At 48.2% G+C, this 20,712-nt stretch overlaps 1 protein-coding gene across 2 annotated transcripts in view; it reads left to right on the top strand.

Annotated features, from left to right (window-relative positions):
- Positions 1–20,712, top strand: part of TENM2 (teneurin transmembrane protein 2) — a 905,304-nt gene that overhangs the window by 785,629 nt on the left and 98,963 nt on the right. For both annotated transcript variants that reach the window (XM_040630317.1, XM_040630318.1), the window contains one exon: positions 10,090–10,236. In XM_040630317.1, the coding sequence (XP_040486251.1) occupies positions 10,090–10,236 (147 nt within the window). The remainder of the gene's footprint in view (positions 1–10,089; positions 10,237–20,712) is intronic.

Here is a 20,712-nt window from a genome sequence, read left to right as displayed (position 1 = left end):
GCGCCCAACACGTTCAAACAGGTGACTCAGCATAAAAGTCTGTGCCCTCCCCCTCGCCTTTGGAGGCCTTGACCTCCATCCCCACCTTATACCTCTATGGTCACCAATGCAAAGAGCCCAGTGCTCACTCCCTCTCCTCGATGACGACCAATTATCCCAGGTTGCCTGGGACTGGAAAGTTTCCTGGGACTCAGGATTTCAAGTGTTAAAACCTAAGACAGTTTCAGGCAAACAAGGACAGTTGGTCACTCTAGGTGAGAGAAGAGGCTATGGAGCCTGTCTCATGTCCAGTCCTGCCTCCACCACCCACCAACTCTGCAACTTTGGCCAAGTTACTTAACTTCTCTGTGCCTCTATTTCCTCACCTGTAAAATAGGAATAATAATAGTACCTACACTATAAGATGGTTGCAACGAGGAAATGAGCTAATGCCTGAAAGGCGCATTAAAGAGTGCCAGGCAGGGGCGCCTGAGTGGCGCAGTCGTTAAGCGTCTGTCTTTGGCTCAGGGCGTGATCCCAGCGTTCTGGGATCGAGCCCCACATCAGGCTCCTCCGCTAGGAGCCTGCTTCTTCCTCTCCCACTCCCCCTGCTTGTGTTACCTCTCTCGCTGGCTGTCTCTGTCAAATAAATAAATAAAATCCTTTAAAAAGAAAAGAAAAGAAAAAAAAAGAGTGCCAGGCAAACAGACATGTCTACACGAGGGTTTGCTGTTGCTGTCGTCATTGTATTAAAAGCATCCCAAACTCCAAGAATTTAAAACCCACAGTCCTGGGGTAGGTGCTTGGCCCAGCTCTTTAAACATCTATTAGAAACAAACATTTAGTGATTTCCTTACATTTCCTAAAGTTGTGCGGCAGACAGCAACGACGACAAAATATATGGCGATCTATCACTGGCCTGATTTTACACTAGTTAGAAGAAAGCCGTCCGCCCTGCAGTAAGTAACGAGTCCGTGCCCACAGGCCTCCTAGATGTTATTTGTATTTTTATGACCCTCCTGTGGCTATAAGGATGCTCAGTGGGTGTAGAAATTGGATGGTTAAAAATAACAAATAAGAAATCAAAGTCGCGCTTTGTCCCTATTTCCATACCGGCTAGGTACCACATTCATTATTCGCCGGACAGCTGTGGGAATAAGCAACACGAGGTACAACAACTTGATTATCCTCCAAGAACCAAATTAAACCATTGGACTTTCTTATTGTCGTCCCTGCCTTTGTGTGGCTCTTGTCACCCTCTTAATCTACCAACGTGCTCTCTTCTACCTCGATGGGTGCTCTATTCTGTCTCTTTCAGTTGGGAGGTATCAGCTTCTTCCAAGTTGAAAGGCACGGACCTACTCCAGCCCTCCTCGACAGCCGCTGTCATCAGCTTGGTTTTGGACCCTGTGTTGCAACCAGCTGTTTCTTTTGCTTGGGGAAGTGCCATCCATCCAGGGGCTTGGGGTGTGGATGGTGGGAAGCTCTTACCTGTACCCGGCTGCTGAATAAGGGCACCGTGAAACAGCAGCGAGACCACACACGCAGTTTATGGATGCATTCATTCAACAAGTATCGTTCATGCTGGGCGCTGGGGTGGGCACTGGGAAAACAGCCGTACACCACAGAGTCGGAGTCTTTGCCCTCGGGAGGCTCAGAGGCTCCCAGGATGCTGGGTGGTAAACCACAGGTTCTCAATCTCAGCTGTACACAGGAATCTTGGGGGGAGCTCAAAAAATAAAAATACTCATGCCTGGGTCTCCGCCTCGGAGATTTTGATTTAATTGGGGTGCAGCCTAGCATCAGGATTTTTCAGAACTCTCGGCCAATTCTATTCTAATGTGCAGCCTAGGTTGAGACCCACAGCTTGAAGCAAAAGATGAATGAGCATGGAGGCGGGGAGCGCTGCAGGAGGAGAGGGTGGGCGGCACCACGACATCACTACTGGGGAGCAACCCTGGGCTGGAAGTCAGAAAGCCTTCTGAGCACGTGTTGACTAATCCCAGCGTGAATGGCTTTAGCCCGAGTGCAGGGAGTGTTGTTTCGGGACAGGTATCGGCAAAAGTCCAAAAGGAGGATCCAGGCTAGAACCCAGCAAAGCGGGGTGGCGGAAGCTCAGTGAGCAGCTCCTCAAGTGACATGAGTTGAGAGGGAGAAATGGGCAGGGCCTGATAGTGCAGATAATGCATCCAAGGCCCTTTTAGGGGTTCAGAACTTAATCCTAAAGTTCTCACTCAGAGCCAACATCTGAATCCCCCAGAGGGCTGGTCAAAATGCAGATTTCCAGGACCTACCCCCAGGGGTTCTGATTCATAGGTCTGAGATGGAGCCCAAGAATGTGCATGTCTAACAAGTTCCCAGGTGACATTGATGCTGCGGGTCCCAAGACCACACTTTGAGAAGCACTGTTTCTATCTAAATCAAGGGAGAAACCCCCGGTGGATTTTCAGCAGGTTTCGACATGGTACCAGTTGGTGTTTGCCTTAGCACGTGGTGAGATTTTCCCAGCACTGGCCCACTACATCCTCCTGTGGTAGGTGAAGTGGAATAAAGGAAGGGGGTATCCCGGAGAAAGAAAGCAGGCTCCCCCAGGGGAAGCGCAGGCTTGTGTGCGGACCTGGTTCTCCTGGGTGATAATGATTCAGTCTTGAATTCACTAAGTAATTGACATGAGCCTCCCCTCTCCCAAGAAGAGCTATCTCCAGTTACTGTCACTAAACTCTGTTTCCTTCCCCCCAACATCTTCTACTGTTTTGATAAAAAAACAAAAACAAAACAAAAACAAAAACAGAACAAATTTGTTAATAAGAACTTAAAGCCTTGAAACAGTAAAAAACAAGATGTGTCTTTTTTTTTTTTTTTTAAGTTCACCATTTTCTCTGAGGCCAAGGCTAAGCCTACTGCCTTCCTTTTCCTGGGGAGACAGAGATGATGCTGGTCAGTGAGAATCCAGGTGCATCCAGGAAACGTGTAGCATGGACAGCTGGATCCAAATTTCTATCACCTCATGGAGGCTCTGCTGCTTCTGTTGCTGCTAGGGTTGAGGGGTGTGATTCCTGCCTTAGGAGCAAAAGACAAGCAGCGGACCATGGAAAGGATCACTGGCCTTCCCAGGCTTCCCCACTCAGCATCCCCTATATGCTCCCCTGTGCAAACCCTCTAAGACATACAGAGGCTGTTAAAACCGAGAAAACATCTGCTTCTGAATTTTCCGTGTCTTCTCTAACAAAGCAGGGGCAGCCATTCAAGCACAGGTCCGTGGCTGAGTTCGCATGCCAGTTTGTACCTAGAAACAGAGTCCCTACACAGCTCCCTCCTCCTCGCCCAGGTGAGCAAGATGGACAAGCCCTTCCGTTTTCTGGGGACCAGAATGCTTCCTTGGCAGCCAGTCTTCTAAAATTAGTTGGAGCTTTCTGCAGAGTGTCTTGAAGCACCAAATTAATTTTCGGAGTGTCTGCCACTGCTGTTTAGTATAAATGGCCACTGCACCCCTGGTGATCCCCCATCCCCGGTACCTCAGCTGTCTCCAAGTCTAAAGAGTTCTGGAATGCAGTGCAAGAACTCCATTCCATATTTCCAGTGTGTGCCTGCTTCTCAATTCCAACAATGCACAGCTCTCGCTCAGAAAACAGTGATATTTAAAAGAGTTGGGAGAGAGGGGTTCGCTAATTAAGTTAACATGCAAAAGTACAGTTCTGCCCAAGAGAGGAAGCCACCATTTATTCTACCTTCAACTCTCCTGCCCCTCAGAATCGCCCTTAGCCTCACTGGGTTTCTCCTCACTTACGCAGACCAAGTTGGCATTGCCAGGCTCTAGGATGGTGGTCATGGTGGTGGAGAGTAAGGATTTCCTAGGATGTGATGCAGTCATACACTGAGGATACCAGAGTCTTTTTTAACTTGAAAGAGGATAGGCTTGTGTTGTGTTGTGTTGTGTTGTGTTTTGTTTTCCTGGTCTGGAGGTGAGACAAAGAAATACCCTGCACTTAAGACCACCCCAGGGCAAAGCCTACCACTAACTACAATGTTTGTAACAGTAACCGTATCAGTGCAAGCTACATTAACCACATACCAAGTTCTATGCTCAAATCTTTACCTTTATCATTTCATTTAACCCCTCTGGCACCTGTATAACATATCATCATCTCTGTTAAGTTGTTCATTCAACAAACATTTACTGTCTGTTATATGCCAACTATTTTTCTAGACGCTGAAGCTATCTCAATGAACAAAAGAGACAAAAATCCCAGCCTTCCTGCAGGTTATATTCTACTGGGAAGGACCGTAAATAAGATTAATTTGTAAGATATATAGTTGTACAGACAGGAGTTGTACAGGAGGAAGTGGTGGAACTACCAGGTCAAGGTCACACAGACAAGAAGGGTCAGCTCTGGGTTTAATCCCAGAACTATCTGACCCCAAGCCAGGGTAAGGCTTTCCCCTTGATTCAGGAGACTTTCCATGAGGGTTTATTCCAGGATGCAGTAGCTCTCCGCGTGGTCTCTGAAGCCCAGCAGGGAAGCCTCCCTTCTCCAGCCTTCTTTGTCATCGTCTGCATTTACGTGCAGCCTGTTTTGTGTTTTCACTTGCATTTCTATCTGGGTGGGGCGTTGTCCTCTGGGCTTTTCCAAAGTGCACTTGATGTTGACTGTTACGATCCTACCTCTCTTTCCATACCCCTCATACACTACATACCCCTTCCACCCCTTATACATGATTAGCCACTTATTTCTACCTCTAAATTGCTGCACATGGCAGAACATTCCTTGATGCTTTTTTAGAAAAGCCTTTTATGGTAATTATAGCTTTCTTCAAGCGCATTTATGCTCTCCTTTTTACTGTGCTTTAGACATTATTTTCCTCATGCCTAATTTTTGTTAAGGCAAAAAGCCTGCCTGCCTGGTAACTGTGTCATTGGAGGGGTTGTTGTTGTGGTTGGATTTTTGGCTTTTTTTACTGTTTGGAATTTTATGTGTAGGAAGTCTTGGAGATGATCGCATTTCCACTCTGCCAAAGATATTGGTCTGAGTTCAGTCAGAAATTATTCATTCATTTCCCTATTTATTGAGTATTAGCAATCCAAGAGTAAACAAGATTGACATGGCACCTGCCCTGACAGATTTACTTCACAACAAGAGTGCCCAGGGCAGCTGTTCAGTTGTACACTGCACAATTCTAGGGGCACCATTCAAATCATAGTTGATTATGTATACATTTATTACAATAATTTTCCAGCAGGTGACAGTAAAATGTCTTCAGGAATGGCTGCTACATGGACTAGCAAGTATCAAGGAGATGCTAGACAGTTGTGATACAGTGTGGTGGACAGGGTAAGATAGAGTAGGGAAGAGTAGGGTAGGGTAGGGTAGGGTAGGCTGGGATAGAATAAAGGCACCATGACAGGTATAGCTAGCCTGGATCTGGGAGCTTTAGAAAGACTTCCTGGAGGTGACTTCTGAGCAGGGATCTAAAGGATGAGTTGAAGCTAGGCAGATGAGGACGGAGAAGAGGAAAGACTGAAAAGCTTTGATCTGACCAAAGCCTAAAGTGGTACTGAGATGGGCTGACATAAGAACCAGTTCACATAAGGTCTGTAAGCAGGTGAAAGACTTCAGGCTCTCCCCTGGGGCCAATGGAAAGCTGTGGAAGTGTTTTGAGCAGTGTCTTGAACAGAGAGAAATGGATGATGATGCAAGACTGGAGGCAGGGAGGCCAGTGAGGAGGCTTTCACAAGAGTCCAGAGCAAAGATGAGGAGGCTTGGGTTAATGCAGTGGCACTGGGGGTGGGAGCAGAGGGCAGATTCCAGAGATATTTAGGAGGAAGGACAGGTAAGACTTCTTATCATTAAGAGAAAAATCAGGCAGGAATTGTTTGTTGACTAGATACAAGAGATAAGAGAGGTGGTGGAGGGCAGGGGAGTATATTAAAAATGACTCCAAGGCTTTAGTCTTGAGCATTAAAGTACATGGAGCTGCCATTCCTTGATCAAGGGATCCAAGTTGGGGGAAAGAGGGTAAAGAGGCCAAATTCTCTTGAGTTTGAGATGCTTGTTAGCAAACAGAGATGTTGAGATGCAAGCTGGAGTCCAGGTCTAGACGTCAAAGGGCTAGAGATGAAGATTCAGGAGTCGTTGGAATATAAGGGTGTGTTTGGGTTGGGTTTTTTTAATTCCAAATTTCTGCCTCAGGTCTAATTTTTATCGAGGCAAAAAACCTGCCTACCTAATAACTGTGTTGATGGATTTTTTTTTTTTTTTTTTTAGTGGTTGAAATTCTGTGTGTAGAAGTCTTAGAAACTATACCATTTCCACCCTTCCAAAGGCATTGGAAGTCTGATAGAACCAGCCCAAGACATCGCTGATGCCCTTGAAAGTTCTCTTTTGATCTTTGAAAAGGAGGTCCCACTGTCTTCTCATGCCTCTCAGGAGAGTTTATAGATAAGGCAGGCTGAAGTGATCTGGCACAACCTTACTGAACATTCATTCAAGCATCTGCAATGTACCTGACACAAGGCCAGCCCCTGCGATCCAACAGCAAACAAGGAACTCTCAGGTTTCATGGAGTTTGAGGTCTAGGGCAAGGTTTCTCAATCTCGGCACTATTGACATTTGGGGCTGTATCGTTGTTATGGGGACTGTCCTGTGCTCTGTGGGATGTTGAGCAGTACCCCTGACCTCTATGCACAAGATGTCAATAGCATCCTCCCTGACTTGTGATCATCAAAAATGTCTCCAGACCTTACCAAATGTCCCCTAGAAGAAGAAAAGGGAAATAACTAGCCTCACTTGAGAATCCCTAGTCTAGGGTCATGGGAGAACCTGAGGTCTCCAGATAACCAGCTATCAAGCTGTGCAAAGAACCAAAAGCTGTGCCTTCCCACCTTCTGTATCAGTGACCTCAGGGAGAGACATGCAAGGAAATCAGCAGTGCTAGCCTGAAATCCAGAAGGCTCCACATAGGAGACTTCTTGGATCCCCAAGTATGAGCCCATCAACCCAATCCAACTTCATTTGTAGGATCCTGTCCAGAGAAAGTTGCCACCTGACGCCCATTTGCCCTCCAGACTAATTACTTCCTACATTCTGTTCTTCCTTAAGCAGAAGCTGGCTTTGCACTTTACAAACGCAACCAATCACCTCCTCAGAAGGCCACCAGCAGAACGCACTTGTGCGGGGCGGGGGGGCGGGGGGTAGCTTGGGGTTGCCTAGCAACACCACGCACCTGCCAAGGCTACTTTCCTCCTCTTCAGGCTAAAAGCAAAGTCCTGTCCATTAATTCCCAGCTCCCTGAAACTTCTCAGAGATTTGCCAGCTTCCCACTGTTCATGTTTTTATCTTCCTCATATGATGTGGAGAAAACCTGCTACTGCGGTCTGTTTATCTCACTTCAGTGGGTTGGGGGAAGAAAAAAAATCAAGAGAGAAAGAGAAGGGGGGAGAAAAAGCTTCATTTCAATCTAAGAGCACAGATATTTTGAGTGCATATCTCTGACTGACATGCTAGTGTTCTTTGCAAATTTAAATTTTATGTAGTAGACGTGGGTTTCCTATACAATGAGGCTTCTGTTGAGGCTTTGGGCATGATTTTAGTCAAACATGAGACCTCAAAGTGGCTAAATAACAAAGCACATATAATAGATGGCATGCTGAGCAAATGTTGCGAGGTCTGTCATTTAGTGTATTCCGTGTGATCCATTCAACCAAAACTCTTCTGGTAGAAATTGTAAAGCTGGAGGTGGCTGGAGGTTGGAGATAGACTCTTTTCCTTGAGAACCTCTGAAATGTCCCTTGGGCTTTTCCTACTGAGTTTCATTTTGCTCCTGGAGAAATGTTTATGGTTTTTCTCTGAAACTGGGGATGGCTTCAACTCCCCGAACACTCACAGTATGAAGGAGGGGAATGTCACTGTTTCTCCAGGCAGGGCCCAGCGGGGGGCAGGGGGCGTGGTCACCTCCTTGGTAAGGAAAGGAATGGAGGCGTGAATCTGGGCATCTGGGCTCCTTAAGAATAGGTGTGAACGCCAGCAAGCCTTTCTTGGGGTATGCAAACCTTTCTTGGGGTATGCAAACACTTAGGCTTCATTTGCACCCTGGATTTAGTGCTGGGCTACGCAGCCAAAGAAAACAGGTTCTCTGGTAACAGTCTCCTGCTTTCTCCTCTCACGACAGCTCAGCTTCCTTACAGAGACTTGTCCACAGAAAACTTCTCCTCTTTCGCTTACCCTCTTCTCTCAGGGCCTCACCCATACCATATTCTAGAGGGGATGGGAGGGACCAAGCGTTCAAAAGTAAGACACCTTAAATAAGTACATTTCAACTCACTTTCAGACCCTCCAGACCTTTCTTCCTATAAATTCCCCACCACTGCCACATGCGCAAATTAGGTTTTTGGCATTCTCATAAGGGGTACTCGAGAGAAAAGAACAAGACGGCAGGCGAAAGCCTCTGGAACACTGGAGGGAGAAGTAAGGGGAGATACACAGTTTTGACTCAGAAGATTTGGACCAGAAGTGGGGCACCTGGGTAGCGCAGTCGTTAAGCGTCTGCCTTCGGCTCAGGGCGTGATCCTGGCGTTGCAGGATCGAGTCCCACATCGGGCTCCTCGGCTGGGAGCCTGCTTCTTCCTCTCCCTCTCCCCTGCTGTATTCCCTCTCTCGCTGGCTGTCTCTCTCTCTCTCACATAAATAAATAAAATCTTAAAAAAAAAAAAAAGAAGATTTGGACCAGAATGGTTTCAAATCAATTATGTCCATCATTGCAAAGCTATTCATCCCCCCACCACAGCCCAGTCCACTTCGTGTAGTTTAAAAAAAAAATACACAGATAGAACTGGAGATAGACATGGTGACAGAGGGGGAGACAGAATTAAAGATAGATATTCAGGGAAGTTACTTTCTGGCGACAATGACATTAATAGCCATTTGGGGTCTATTTAAATGAAGTAAGAAAACACACCTAGATTGCGCAACTCTGTAAATTTGCTAGAAGTCCCTGCATTGTGCACTTAAAACAGGTGAATTTTATGGTATGTAAATTATGGCTCAATAAAGCTGTTAAAGGAAAAATGAAAACATATCCAGGAATTCTTGCCAGCAGCTAGGTTTTGTGAGGGTGGCAACATGCTACGAATTCTGTGCTACTCTCTGCGTCTTCTAGAGGGTGACAGGGACTCTGCTGGGGAGACTTTCCCACCCCGCTTTAGTGCCCCCGCCACCCTTTCTCGGCTCCCCACACCCACGCTCCTGGGGCCCCAGGTCAGAAGGGTGGTAGCTGCTGTTGTTTTAGGTGCTGGAGCAATTAGGGAATTAGGCAGACTGCTGATTTCATACTTCTCCCCACCCCCAAAAAAGAGGAAAGAAAGAAAAGGTTACCATAAAATAACAGTTACTCGAACACCACCTCATTCCTCGTGCACATACACATGTTTCGGGTTTCCCCATTCACGGCATTAAGTACCTACTCCTTCCAGGGCCCTCCGACTTGGCAATATTTTTAAATCATGCTGTAAATAGGTTGAGTGATAAACAGCCAACATTTTAAAGTGCCCCTTAAAACTAAATATTACAGAAATATGAAAATAGCCCAGCAGAACCATCCAGTTCTTCGTCATAGGAAGCTTGTGATAATCATATATAAATATACCCTCATAATTCTGAAAGATGGAGGGCGCTTTGCCTCCGTCCTGGGTTGATAGGGAATTTCCTGTCTTCTGCAGAAAGTACTTCTTAAAAAAAAAAAAGAAAGAAAAGATTTTTTTTTTTTTTCCTGAGGTAGCCTCAATCTTGAGCTACTGGCTGGAAATTACAGCCTACCTAGGCTTGTAAGCTCAGAGCTGGTTTAGTTTTCTGGAATATTCCCCACTTTGGGAAGGTTGCCTCAGACCCCTTCACACAGGTCAGTGTCATTGGGGATCCCCCGCATCTGGGACCCCACTCTGTCTTGCAACTGCATGCATTGCCTGCTTCCCCGACTCTTTCGAAGGCAGGCACGGGCCCCACTCTGAGGCTGGCCCAGTGGCTGCCCTGCGGCCTTGCTCCCCCTTTGCATGGCTCCCCTGCTGCCCCAGCGCGGCCTCGCGCCCCTCCTTCTCATCCTCTCCATTTCTCCAACCAGATGGCTGCCCCGATTTGTGCAACGGCAACGGGAGATGCACACTGGGTCAGAACAGCTGGCAGTGTGTCTGCCAGACCGGCTGGAGAGGGCCCGGATGCAACGTTGCCATGGAAACCTCCTGTGCTGATAACAAGGATAATGAGGGAGGTGAGCAAGCGTCTTCTCATTCCCAGCCCCTCAAGAGCAGAGCATTGTGTATACTTCCATCGTGAGTCATTTTTCCTGAAAGACCTCCCCTATACTATTGTCAAATGCTGTTGTAACATTTCTTTTGAAGCAAATGCAACAGAGGACGGGCGTCGTTGGGCCAGTGGGGTTCCTGGAGACAAGGGCTGGAGGCACTGGGGTTTGATGCTGGTTTGGATTCTCAAGTACCCACGCCACAGAAAGGTGGCTGGGCCCTGGCTCTGCCTCTGGGCGCCCGTTCCTGCCTGAGCCTTCGGGGCTGGGGGTTACAAACGAATCGATGGCGGTGATCACAGTATGTGTTTCACGCTGCACTCAGACATCTCAGGCAATCCCTTCATCCTTACGACCCTTCGAGATGTTACTTTACAAATGAGGAAACTGAGGCTTAGACCACAGTTAAGTAACTGTTTTAAGAGAAGTCAACCACCAATAGTAAAATTGCGACCCAGACCCAGATCTGACTCCAAAGTCCACGTTCCAACCAGTGGCTGGCAAACCGCAGCCTGTTGGCCACATCCAATCCACTGCCTGGTTTTAGATGAGCTAAAAAAAAAAAATGGTTTTTCTACTTCTAAAGTCAAGGGGGGGACCTAAAGAACAACAATATTTCAAGATATGGGCAAGCTGGGTGGAATTCAAATTTCAGTGTTTACTTATCAAGTTTTATTGGAAAATAACAATGCCTGTCGGTTTGTTTCATCCTCAAAGACAGCTTTGAGGAGTTGGACAGAGACCACGTGGCTGATAAAGCCTAAAATATTTACTCTCTGACCCTTTATAGGACATTTGCCAATCCCTGTTCTGAACCTCTCGACTGGAGTTTCCTGTGTTATTCTCTGATGGAGTGCTAAGATTCGGGGGCTAAATGGGGTTGCGGTAGCGTACGGGCTGTGTGATTTCCTAAGAACATGGAGCAAAGCTCCCTTAACATTAGTACAGCTGTGTGACCTACTCCTGCCAAAATTACTAGCTGGTCAGAATTCCCTCAGAGCAGAAGTTGGTTCGGGGTGTAAGAGGATCCACACATCCAGCTGTTTGATTTAATAAAAATGTGTCTAGTCCCACTCTGTCAATCCCTGTGCCCTGAGACTACCAGCTCGTGCCCTCACGGCCCCAGGAGATCGGCTTAGGTAGTGTCCAGAAAGGGGCCAAATCTGTCAGGGTGATGGATGAAAGTGTTAGATACTCTACTTTTATTCTTCCTCATCCTCTTAATAGACACTTGCAATTTCCATAATCTGTTATTGCTGTTATACTTGTATGTAATGTGTAAATAAGCAAATGAACATAGAATAGGAGTACACCAGTCAAAAAAGTTTATAGACCTGATGTAATTTGCAGAGCTCCCATTCATTCATTTAGCTTCCTGAAACAGAGCCAAAATAGAAGCCACTTTAATTCATTTTTGAATGAAGTGAGCCATCACTGCATATATCCATTTTTTTTTTTTCCAAGAGAGACAGTCAAAATCGCATTACTTCTCCTGATAAGGTTCCGTTTTTGCCTCTGGTCCCTGGTGATTTCACCTCGCAAAGTGGTTGCTTCCAGATCAGCTCCCTTCCTCTTCCAGAAAGGAGCTGCTGTCCTGGCTCCCTTCCCCACTGCAGGTGTCAGCCGCCGAAAGCATAGCAAATGGCTGGAATGCTGCACACAGGGGAAGGGGACTGACTCAGTCCCCCCAACACGCCCTGCACCATCTCCATCGCTCTCCACCAGCCCTACTGCTGATGGCAGCTCCTTTCTGGAGAAAACCCAACTCCTGACATAGTAGAACGGGAGGAGGCGTGAGAGGTGCTCTGGGTCCGGGCCTGAGGACTGCACTGCAGGCACACACAGCCTGGGGTCCCTCCTGGTGGGCAGAGGCAGAGCGTGGGGAAGGCAAGGCACAAAAGCAAACGAGGCCCTGATTATGCTAAAGACAATAATGGCCTTGTTATGGGAACTATTAAAGCGAACCTCCCAAGGAAGTAATTAGCCACCAGGAAAAAAAGGCTCTGCACAGTGTTTATAAAAAGAAACTCCCAGTTAATTCAGAGTTGCTTATGTCAGGTGAGAGAGGTAGACACAGAGTGTCTCTCACCTGGTGTAAGCAATTCACAATTAACCAGGTTCTTTTTTTGGAGGAGATTCCTCAGTGCACAGTATCCTTTTTATGGTTAATTACTTCCCTAGGAGGTGTGCTAAGCGCTTTGCTGTTTATTGATAAATATTAAAGCGGCTCCTCGTCAACTCCAGATCCAGTCCTACAGCACACTAATTAGATCACTTTTTTGTTTGTTTTGGTGGGGGTAGCGGTTCTGCCCCAGGCTCTTTCCTGCTTGGGGAGTTCGCAGGCAGGGCTGTGTGGTTTCTGAACCTGACAGTAGGTCAGAGGAGGCGCCCGGGCAGAGCCTGAATGTCGGCCCGGGGATCAGCTGCACCGAACACATTTGTTATGAGCCCCATGAATGGGGAGATAATAGAGTGCTCTTCCAAAGTGATCTGGAAGAGGCAAATCGTTTTTTCATCTGGGAACACTCTACGTTAAAAAAAAAAAAAAAAAAAAACCTCAGTTTAAAGTGATAGATATTTTTTATTTTAAACTGAGATAGATATAGATACAAATATGGATACAGATATTTGAAGCCCTTACCAGCCTTTTTCAGCCTGGGTTCCTCTGGGAGAGAATTAAGCCCTGGTGCCTTGCGGCCACTAGCAGCTCAGAAACTGTAGCTTACAGCAAAACCACCTGGAGGGCTTGATTAAACACAAATTGCTAAACCTTTTCCCCCAGAATTTTGGATTCCGCAGGCGTGGGGCAGGGTGCAAGAATTTTAATTTCGAGGAAATTTCCAGGTAATGCGGAGGCAGGTTCTCTTTGAGAACCACTGTCCTGAGACATTCATTATATGCAATGAATTGACTTGTCTCCTATGCACGGAGAATGGTACCAGCTAAGTGCCTTCCTTAGAAGACCTGAGAACATTTTCGCTCAAGCATTTTCTGCATTCCGTGGTGCGCCGCTGAGAAGCCCTGTTGGAAAAAGCTGCCTACGAATATCCCCCCAAAACGGTTTATGCCAGTTCCCTACCTTCTAAATCCCATCCCTTTCAAAGTCGCCCAACAACCCCCAGCCATGTGACCACTAACTTAACCTCAGGGAGCAATGGCTGGGGCTGAAGGGGCAAGTTCTCCCTGCCATTGCCCCTGGGAGGTAGGCCCGGTTCAGACAGACCTGCCAGCAAGCAGACTGCCTTTTTAATCGTGAGAGATCTTCACTTGAACTGCTCACCCCAATTTGAAAAAGAAGAGACTCAAAGAAATATTTTTGCTTACAGAAGACAAACACCAGCTCATTAAAGTCTGAGGATACACACAACATGTGCATCGAGTGACAGGCAGATAATATTTAATTATCACCACCAAGACAGAGGTGTGAGATTTAGTTCAGCACAGCCAGGGGTAGGAGAAAGGGTGTAGATTTCCTCTAAAAGTGGGAACCTCGAGGTGGGGAAGCGTTGTTAGACCGTCTGGCCTGGAAAGACAGGCCTTACTCCTTCCCCACAGGCCTTTATCACCCAGAACTTAGAGTCAGGAGCCCCAGCCCTCTGTCTGTACAAAGCCCAGCTCCCATCATTTCAAGCCAGCCTGGGAGTCTGAGGTCGCATGGAATCCTGGCAGATGCTCTCTCCTGTCTGTGGGTGGAGGCCTGGAGTGGGGCAGGTAGGAAAAAGCCCTCCTGTGCTGAGCTTGTCCACGGTCAATGGTGCGTCACATCCTGACTATATTAGCGAGCTGTCTGCGTCTCCCTCCGTGGCGTTAACATAGCACTGAAAGTTAGACTCTTGTTCCTTCTCCTGTCACTTCTCTGGTTGCTCAGGTGACACTGTCACACCATGATGGTGAAGAGCCTGGGCTCAGGAAGCAGTCTTTGTGTCCCACTTCTGTGAGTAACTTGACTCCTCAAAGTCTCAGTTTTCTTGTCTGTGAAATAGGCGTGATGATGCCGGCTGCATTAGCAGGTGTGAGGGTTCACTGACGAAACGTACGCGGGACATTTTACCAGGTGCCATGTTCATGGGGTGCCCTCACGTGCTGCTTGCTGCCAGCTTTAATGTTATTGGTGGTAACGTTGCTGTTGCTTCTAGAATGGATGCTGAGGCCACATAGATGGAGCCCAACCGGTAGTTTTCCCACAGTCCATAACCACCGAGGTTCTAACCAGTGCTTATCAAGCTTCAGCTTTGCATAACCTCCCCGGGTGGTTTATCAAATGTTTACTGAGGGTTTGCTAAATGTTAGACATTGGAAATAGGCCTTTGGAAATACTAGGACAAACATGAAGCATGTCCGCAAAGGGCTCACATCCATCTGAAGAGAGAAGATGTATACCACATTGTTATCATTCTTACAGTCAGGGCGGACAGGGTGGAAGGCCTTCCTTCCGTGGGAGCGTAGAGAGGCGACTGTCATGGAGTGTGGGTGTCGGCCAGAGGACAGGAAAGAAAGCTCATCAGCACATTGAGCCCAACGTCCTCAGTATCTCTCCTAGGAGAGTACTCAAAGCCACCGACCTGTGTGGTCAGTAACCCCTGTGGGGGCTCTTCCGCCCACCAGCAGCTTCTACGCTTCTCTCCCTAATTGAAGGCCTCACGACAGTCTTTCCCAGCCCACCTCCATCTGCGAAGTTTGGTTCCTTGTTTTGCTCCAAAGGAGGCTGCCTTGGGTTAAGAGATGTGAATGCTGGCCTGAGTTCCAGGCACTCCAGCCAGGTCTAAATGAGGAGAAATAACACTGGAGTCTGTCCAAAGCACTTGGAACGGAGGAAGCCCACCCCTTGCCCACGGCCTCCTCCCCCTTTCCCCATCCCATAACCGTCCAAATTGGTTTGACATGATTCAGGGATGCTATTCCGGCATTTATCTCAATTGTTAATTAATAACACCTTGTCTGTGCATTTAGCAGAGCCAAGCTCAGGACTTCAGGGACTCTGGAAGAGTTATAGTTCTCAAGTCCAAATAGTCCCATTTCTTCATCCAATGAGAGAGAAAGCTTGGGGAACCCATTGTAAATGCCTTGATTAATGTGTGCAAATCATGTTGCTGGATTGGTTGGGTGGGAGACAGCTTAGAAGTGCAACATTGCTCTATTAATTGGGTTGGATGAGGATTCCCCTTGCAGTCCAAAGACCTTGTGGCAAATGTAGCTGGAGCCATAAACAGAGTCCCCAATTAGCTCCCAGAGAGGAAAGCAATACATCTAATGCTTACGAGGGAAATGTGGCCTTGAGGCCACTGCCAGCTGGCCAGGCACTGGGTCTCTCTTCCTTGGGAGGGAAGCAGAACTAACCCCCACTGAGGACCACATGGCCACAGGGGGCTGAAATTATTCTGGAGCTTCCAGTATATTTGACTTGAGGCTCTTCCTTTGAGGAAACTGAGGGTTGGGGGTCCGTTTTCTGTTGAGGTTTAAAAAAAAAGAAGAAGGTAGAATTCATTCTTTATCGCACATAAAAACTAGAAGCAGTGAGACCGCTGAGAGCTTACATGCCCCGCGCCCTGTTCTGAGCTCGGTATGCATCTGGGTAATGGGATAGGCAACCAGCGGGGGGCAACTCTGCTGCTGCCCCTGCCCCATGATTTCCGCTCCTCCACACGCAGCCTGAGAGAGAGCTCTGAATCGTAAATCAGATCATGCCATGCCCTCAAAGGGCTTCTCGTATAGTTAAAATCGAAATCAAATGTTTTGCCTTGGCCTAGAGCACCTTCTGTGATGTGCCCCTTCCTCCTCTCTCGCCCGTCTCCCGCCACCCTCCACAGCAGCTCTGCTGCACCCACTCCCGCCAGCCCCTCGTCCTCCCACGCTGAGCTTAGCTGGACCTCAGGGCCCTTGCCGATCCAGGGCCGGAAATGCTCTGACCTGGGCATCTGGCATGACCAGCTCCTTGCCGCCATTTTCCATTCTCAGCTCAAACAACCCTCCCCAAAGAGGCCTGTGGTGACCTACCCCGGTCTCTCCCACATCACCCTGTGGTGTTTCCTTCACGGCAAATGTCGCACTCCTAAATTATCCCATCTGTATCTTCTTGGTATGTTGTCCGTCACAGAGGACATAGACGTTCTATGAATCTGTCTCTTCATAGTTTTTCCATGTCACAGGTAAGGATAGAGAGGCTGGAGAAGGTAATGTTCAAAGTGGGCTTCCAGCTACCCACTATGATAGACCCCTGGCTACTTTAAAGGCAGAAGCTCATTTCTTCTCAAACACTAACAAAATTTGGAGACTGTCTCCGAAGAAAGTTCCGACAAGTACAGAATTGTTGTTGTTGTTGTAAAGAAGCCTCAGGAAAGGTCGCCTCAAACATAGAACTTGCCCACTGAAGACCTTCTCACAGTAAATGTGTTTGACCATGGAATTTGTTGGGGGGGGAGGGTGTTTAAAGTTCATGAGTTTACCTAACATCACACCTTCAGTCTTTCCTAATCAAGTTTTTAGTAGTTTAAATGATGATTAAGTGTCTCTTAAGGGATTATATTTTTCCCTGATTAGATGACAAATCAAATATTCATCATAAAATCGTGATTAAAATGCATAATTTGCAAAAAAAAAAAAGTTAATTTAAGTCACTGTGGACTTATTTTAGGGAATTAAAGGATCAAAACACAGATTTCACTGGTGGCAAAGAGTTAATATTTATTTCCTTATGTTGGCTTCCGGTATTTTTGCGTTGGCCAGAGACATGCCTCGACTGTAGCGAGTACCACCTTGGTTCCTGTGACCAGCTTTTGAATAAAGGTTCAAGGGACCTGGTGCCAGGATTAGCTCTTTCGCTCCCACAGCCCTCCCCTCAGTCCAGACCAGTGGTTCTCTACCGGGAGCAACTTTACTCTCCAAGAGGGACATTTAGCAATGTCAGGAGACATTTTATGAGTCACAGCAGGAGGAAGAAAGGAGATGTTACTGGCATCTAGTGGGTAGAGGCCCAGGAAGCTGCTAAAAATCCTATGTACACAGGACAGCCCCCACAACAAACAATAATTGGGCCCAAAATGTCAATAACGCCAAGATCGAGAAATCTGGTGTAAGTATTAACATCTCCTAGGAACATATCTGAGGGGTCCAGAGAGTTCCAGAGCAGGGAATGTCTTTGGCTTGATGTCAGGGGCCTGATGCATCGAGCACTTACTAAAACTGGACCCCATTGCCCAAATAAATCAGGGCAAGAGCCCTAAGAGCCTCTTAGCCTCCTTTACCTAGAGGCAGATAGTAAGGGCCAGACAAGCAGAGTGGCTGACCCAGGCCCCACAGCTAAAATGCAGCCATGCCAGGACTCAGACCCAAGTCAAGAGCCTTCCTCGTGGACCCCTCGTAGCAGCTGACTATTGTGTCCGGGATCTGAGCGGGGCAACCTGTGAGTGCTTAACACCCGCAGCCCCTCAGAAACGCGAATTCGGCAGCATTCTGAAAAATAGCATTGGCGTTAGCTTCCCCCCCGTCCCCCGTTTTGGATTTGGAATGCATTTTTGCCACAAAGTGCTTATGCGCTGGAATGCCAGGGTACAAGCCGGGGAAAGTGGAGCAGTTGGACTTTAAATAGCTAGACGCTCTCTGCCGCACAGCAAGAGCAGCTGCCCAAGGTCTGTGCTCTTTTCTTTGACTTTCCATCTTCTCAGCCAAGAGCTCTGGGGGATTGGAGAGGGGCCAGGACTATGTGGCCAAATGTGAATCCAAAGAAAACTGCAAGGTGTGCCCCAAAGCTGTGTGCACGGTGCTTGCCTCCCTCCCCGGCACCGCAAAGACCAAACCCCTCCAGGGGAATGCCCTCCCTTTTCCTGGGCTCGAGGTACTTCCTCATTGACCTGCCAACCCCGTTTCCCGGAACTCCATGGCCGCACACGCTGAGGGACGCTACCTCTTTGAGTCACAGGAATCGTGGAGTCTGCGGATGTCAGATGCACAGAGACTAAAATATGGAGTCCCCAGCAGTTATAAAACCCAGAGAGGGAAGTAACTTCTTCAAGGCCGAATAGCAGGGTAGGGCAATCCGGGCCAGGGGCCGGGCTTCCTGGCCCTAGCTCCAGTATGCTTTTCTCAACACCATGCTTGCCCCCAAAGGGACCCAGTCACCCTCGAGAGAATGTGTGCGTGGCCTTACTGGTAAGCTCGGTCTGAGACCCAGGAACTAGACTAGGATGAGTTGAGGCACCTTCCTTAATGGTGCCCCTGGGCCAGCCTCCCTCCATTCTCCCTAGTCCCCGCCCCATCACAACTCTTGTCACTGGGTGGCGGTGAAAGCAAACACCTCCCCCCATGCCAGCCGCACACACACGCCCAGCCAGGCCACATGAGTGAGTGGGACTCAGACTCCGCCACGGAGAATCCAAGGTCTGGTGACGGTGTGAAACATACGTGAAACCAGCCATGTACTAAGGGTCCAGGATAGAATGAGGCCGAGAAGCTAGGACAGCCCAGAGAAGGGGCATTAAAGATTTACAGAGCTGGTAAAACTCGAATTTTGAAAGCTACAGAGGACTCCGATCAGGAACACAGGGAAAGCATTGTGGGCAAAGAAATGGCAAAGGTGCAGAGGCAAGGGACAGCAGTGCGTATCTGGGGACCGCTGAGAAGACTGAGAGAGTAGAGGAAGGTGAGGCTGGGGAAGCGGGTCTGGACAGACAGAGCCAGGCCTCGCCTGCCACGCTGGGTGGAGTGGCGTTGACCCCAAGTATTTGCTTTGCCTTCCTGCACTTAGCACCATGGTCTCCACAGTTGCAGGCCGCACCTCTTGCCTCAGACAGAGGCTGATAAATCTGCTTGGGTTATTCCTAAACACAGATGCTCACAGCAGAGAAGAAGGAGTGGTCTTTCTCTCTGTTTCTTCCGTTGCACGTGCGCGTTCTTTCACTGTGAAGGGAGAAGACAGCCTGGCAGGGTGATAAAGAGGCTTTGGGGCCAGGGAGTCTGGGTTCACATCCTGGCTCCACCGCTGATGGGAGCAAGTTGACCTATCTCTGTGAGCCTCAGTTTTGTCCTCTGTAAAGTGGGACTGATGCTAGTTGCCACCTCACAGGATACTGTGAACTCAGATTAGTTAATACATGGAAAATACTTAGTACAGAGGTTCTCTTAGGTACTGGGCATCAGAATGCCCAGGAAGGCATAAGGAACAGATCGCTGGGCCCGACTCGGAGTTCGTGGTACAGTAGGTCTGGTGCAGGGCTGAGGGCTATGCATTTCTAACAAGTACCCAAGTGATACTGACACTTTGGGAACCTCTGACTTGACACAACAGGTACCGTTTTGGGGGGAACTCAAGTGCTGACCGCGATTCCTCCAAGTGTGTCCTCCCTGGGCCACCTGAGGGGGAGGACAGGCCAAAAAGCTCTGCGCCCCAGGCAGTGGCGGCTTGCTCTGCATACGGACCCCAGGGCGTCACTGTAATCACTGAAGCCCCTGCCACAGAGATGTGGCTACGGAGAGGGGTTCAGGGCCCCCCCTTCCAAGAGCACTGGAGTAAAGCACAGCTGTGGGAAGAGCGTGCTAGAAGAGGGTATGTGGTAGCTGGCCCCGGTCTCTCCCCCCGTGACTTCCTGGGGCTTCTCCCATCCCCTTCAGGCCCGAAGTCGGTGCTGTGCCCTTTTCTGCTGGGGTCTGCAGGCTCTTGGGTCAGGCAGGCTTGTGTAAGTTCTGGCTCCAGTTCTTACTGGCTGTACCTCCTTGAACAAAGCACCTGACCGGTCTGAGCCTCTGTCTCCTCATCTGTAACCTGGGAACAGCAACGCCAACCTCACAGGCCTTTTGAGAGGTTTGACTAGCAAGTTTACAGAAAGTGCCCGAACACCACCTTATTTAAACGACAGGCCTAATTATTAGCATCTCCCTGTGCAATGTGACTTGGGAGACTCTGAACACACACTGTTCCCAATCAAAAGTTCATCATATCAAGTAATATGTAGTATTTCAAAATCAGAAATCCATCTTTTGGTCCCTGTTCTAATGTACAGTCCCCCTCAATCCCATACCCACCCATGCTGGGATGAGTGTATTTTCCCTCAGAGACCACAACCCAGGGATCTGGGTGGCTCAGGGACTTATTGTCTGTCTGTATAGGGTTAAAAAAAGTCCCTGAATTAGCTGCTGACACATAACAGTTGAGGATTCCATTTAACCACCGAAAAACTGAGAAGCTAGGGAGTAGTTTGTCCAAAGTCAACAATGAAGTGCTGGGATTGGAGCCTGGCTCTCCTAATTCTGAACGTCTTGCTTGTTCTCCTTCCAGACCCGTTTTCTGAAAGTATATATCAGGTTCACCAGAGAGTCCAGAGCTGCTGTGATCTGGGATAGGGCAGGGAAAGGGGAATCCAGGAGAGAAAGGGACCCTGCAGTCCCTGGGGCAAACTTCTACTTGTACTTCTGCTGTGCTTACTCATAAAGCACATGGCGCAGGGGGAGCAG

The sequence above is a fragment of the Ursus maritimus genome, unplaced genomic scaffold, assembly GCF_017311325.1.
Source record: "Ursus maritimus isolate PB19 unplaced genomic scaffold, ASM1731132v1 scaffold_15, whole genome shotgun sequence".
Classification (NCBI taxonomy): domain Eukaryota; kingdom Metazoa; phylum Chordata; class Mammalia; order Carnivora; family Ursidae; genus Ursus; species Ursus maritimus.
Note: the sequence above shows the minus strand (reverse complement) of the source record. Positions and strands in the feature narration are given on the sequence as shown.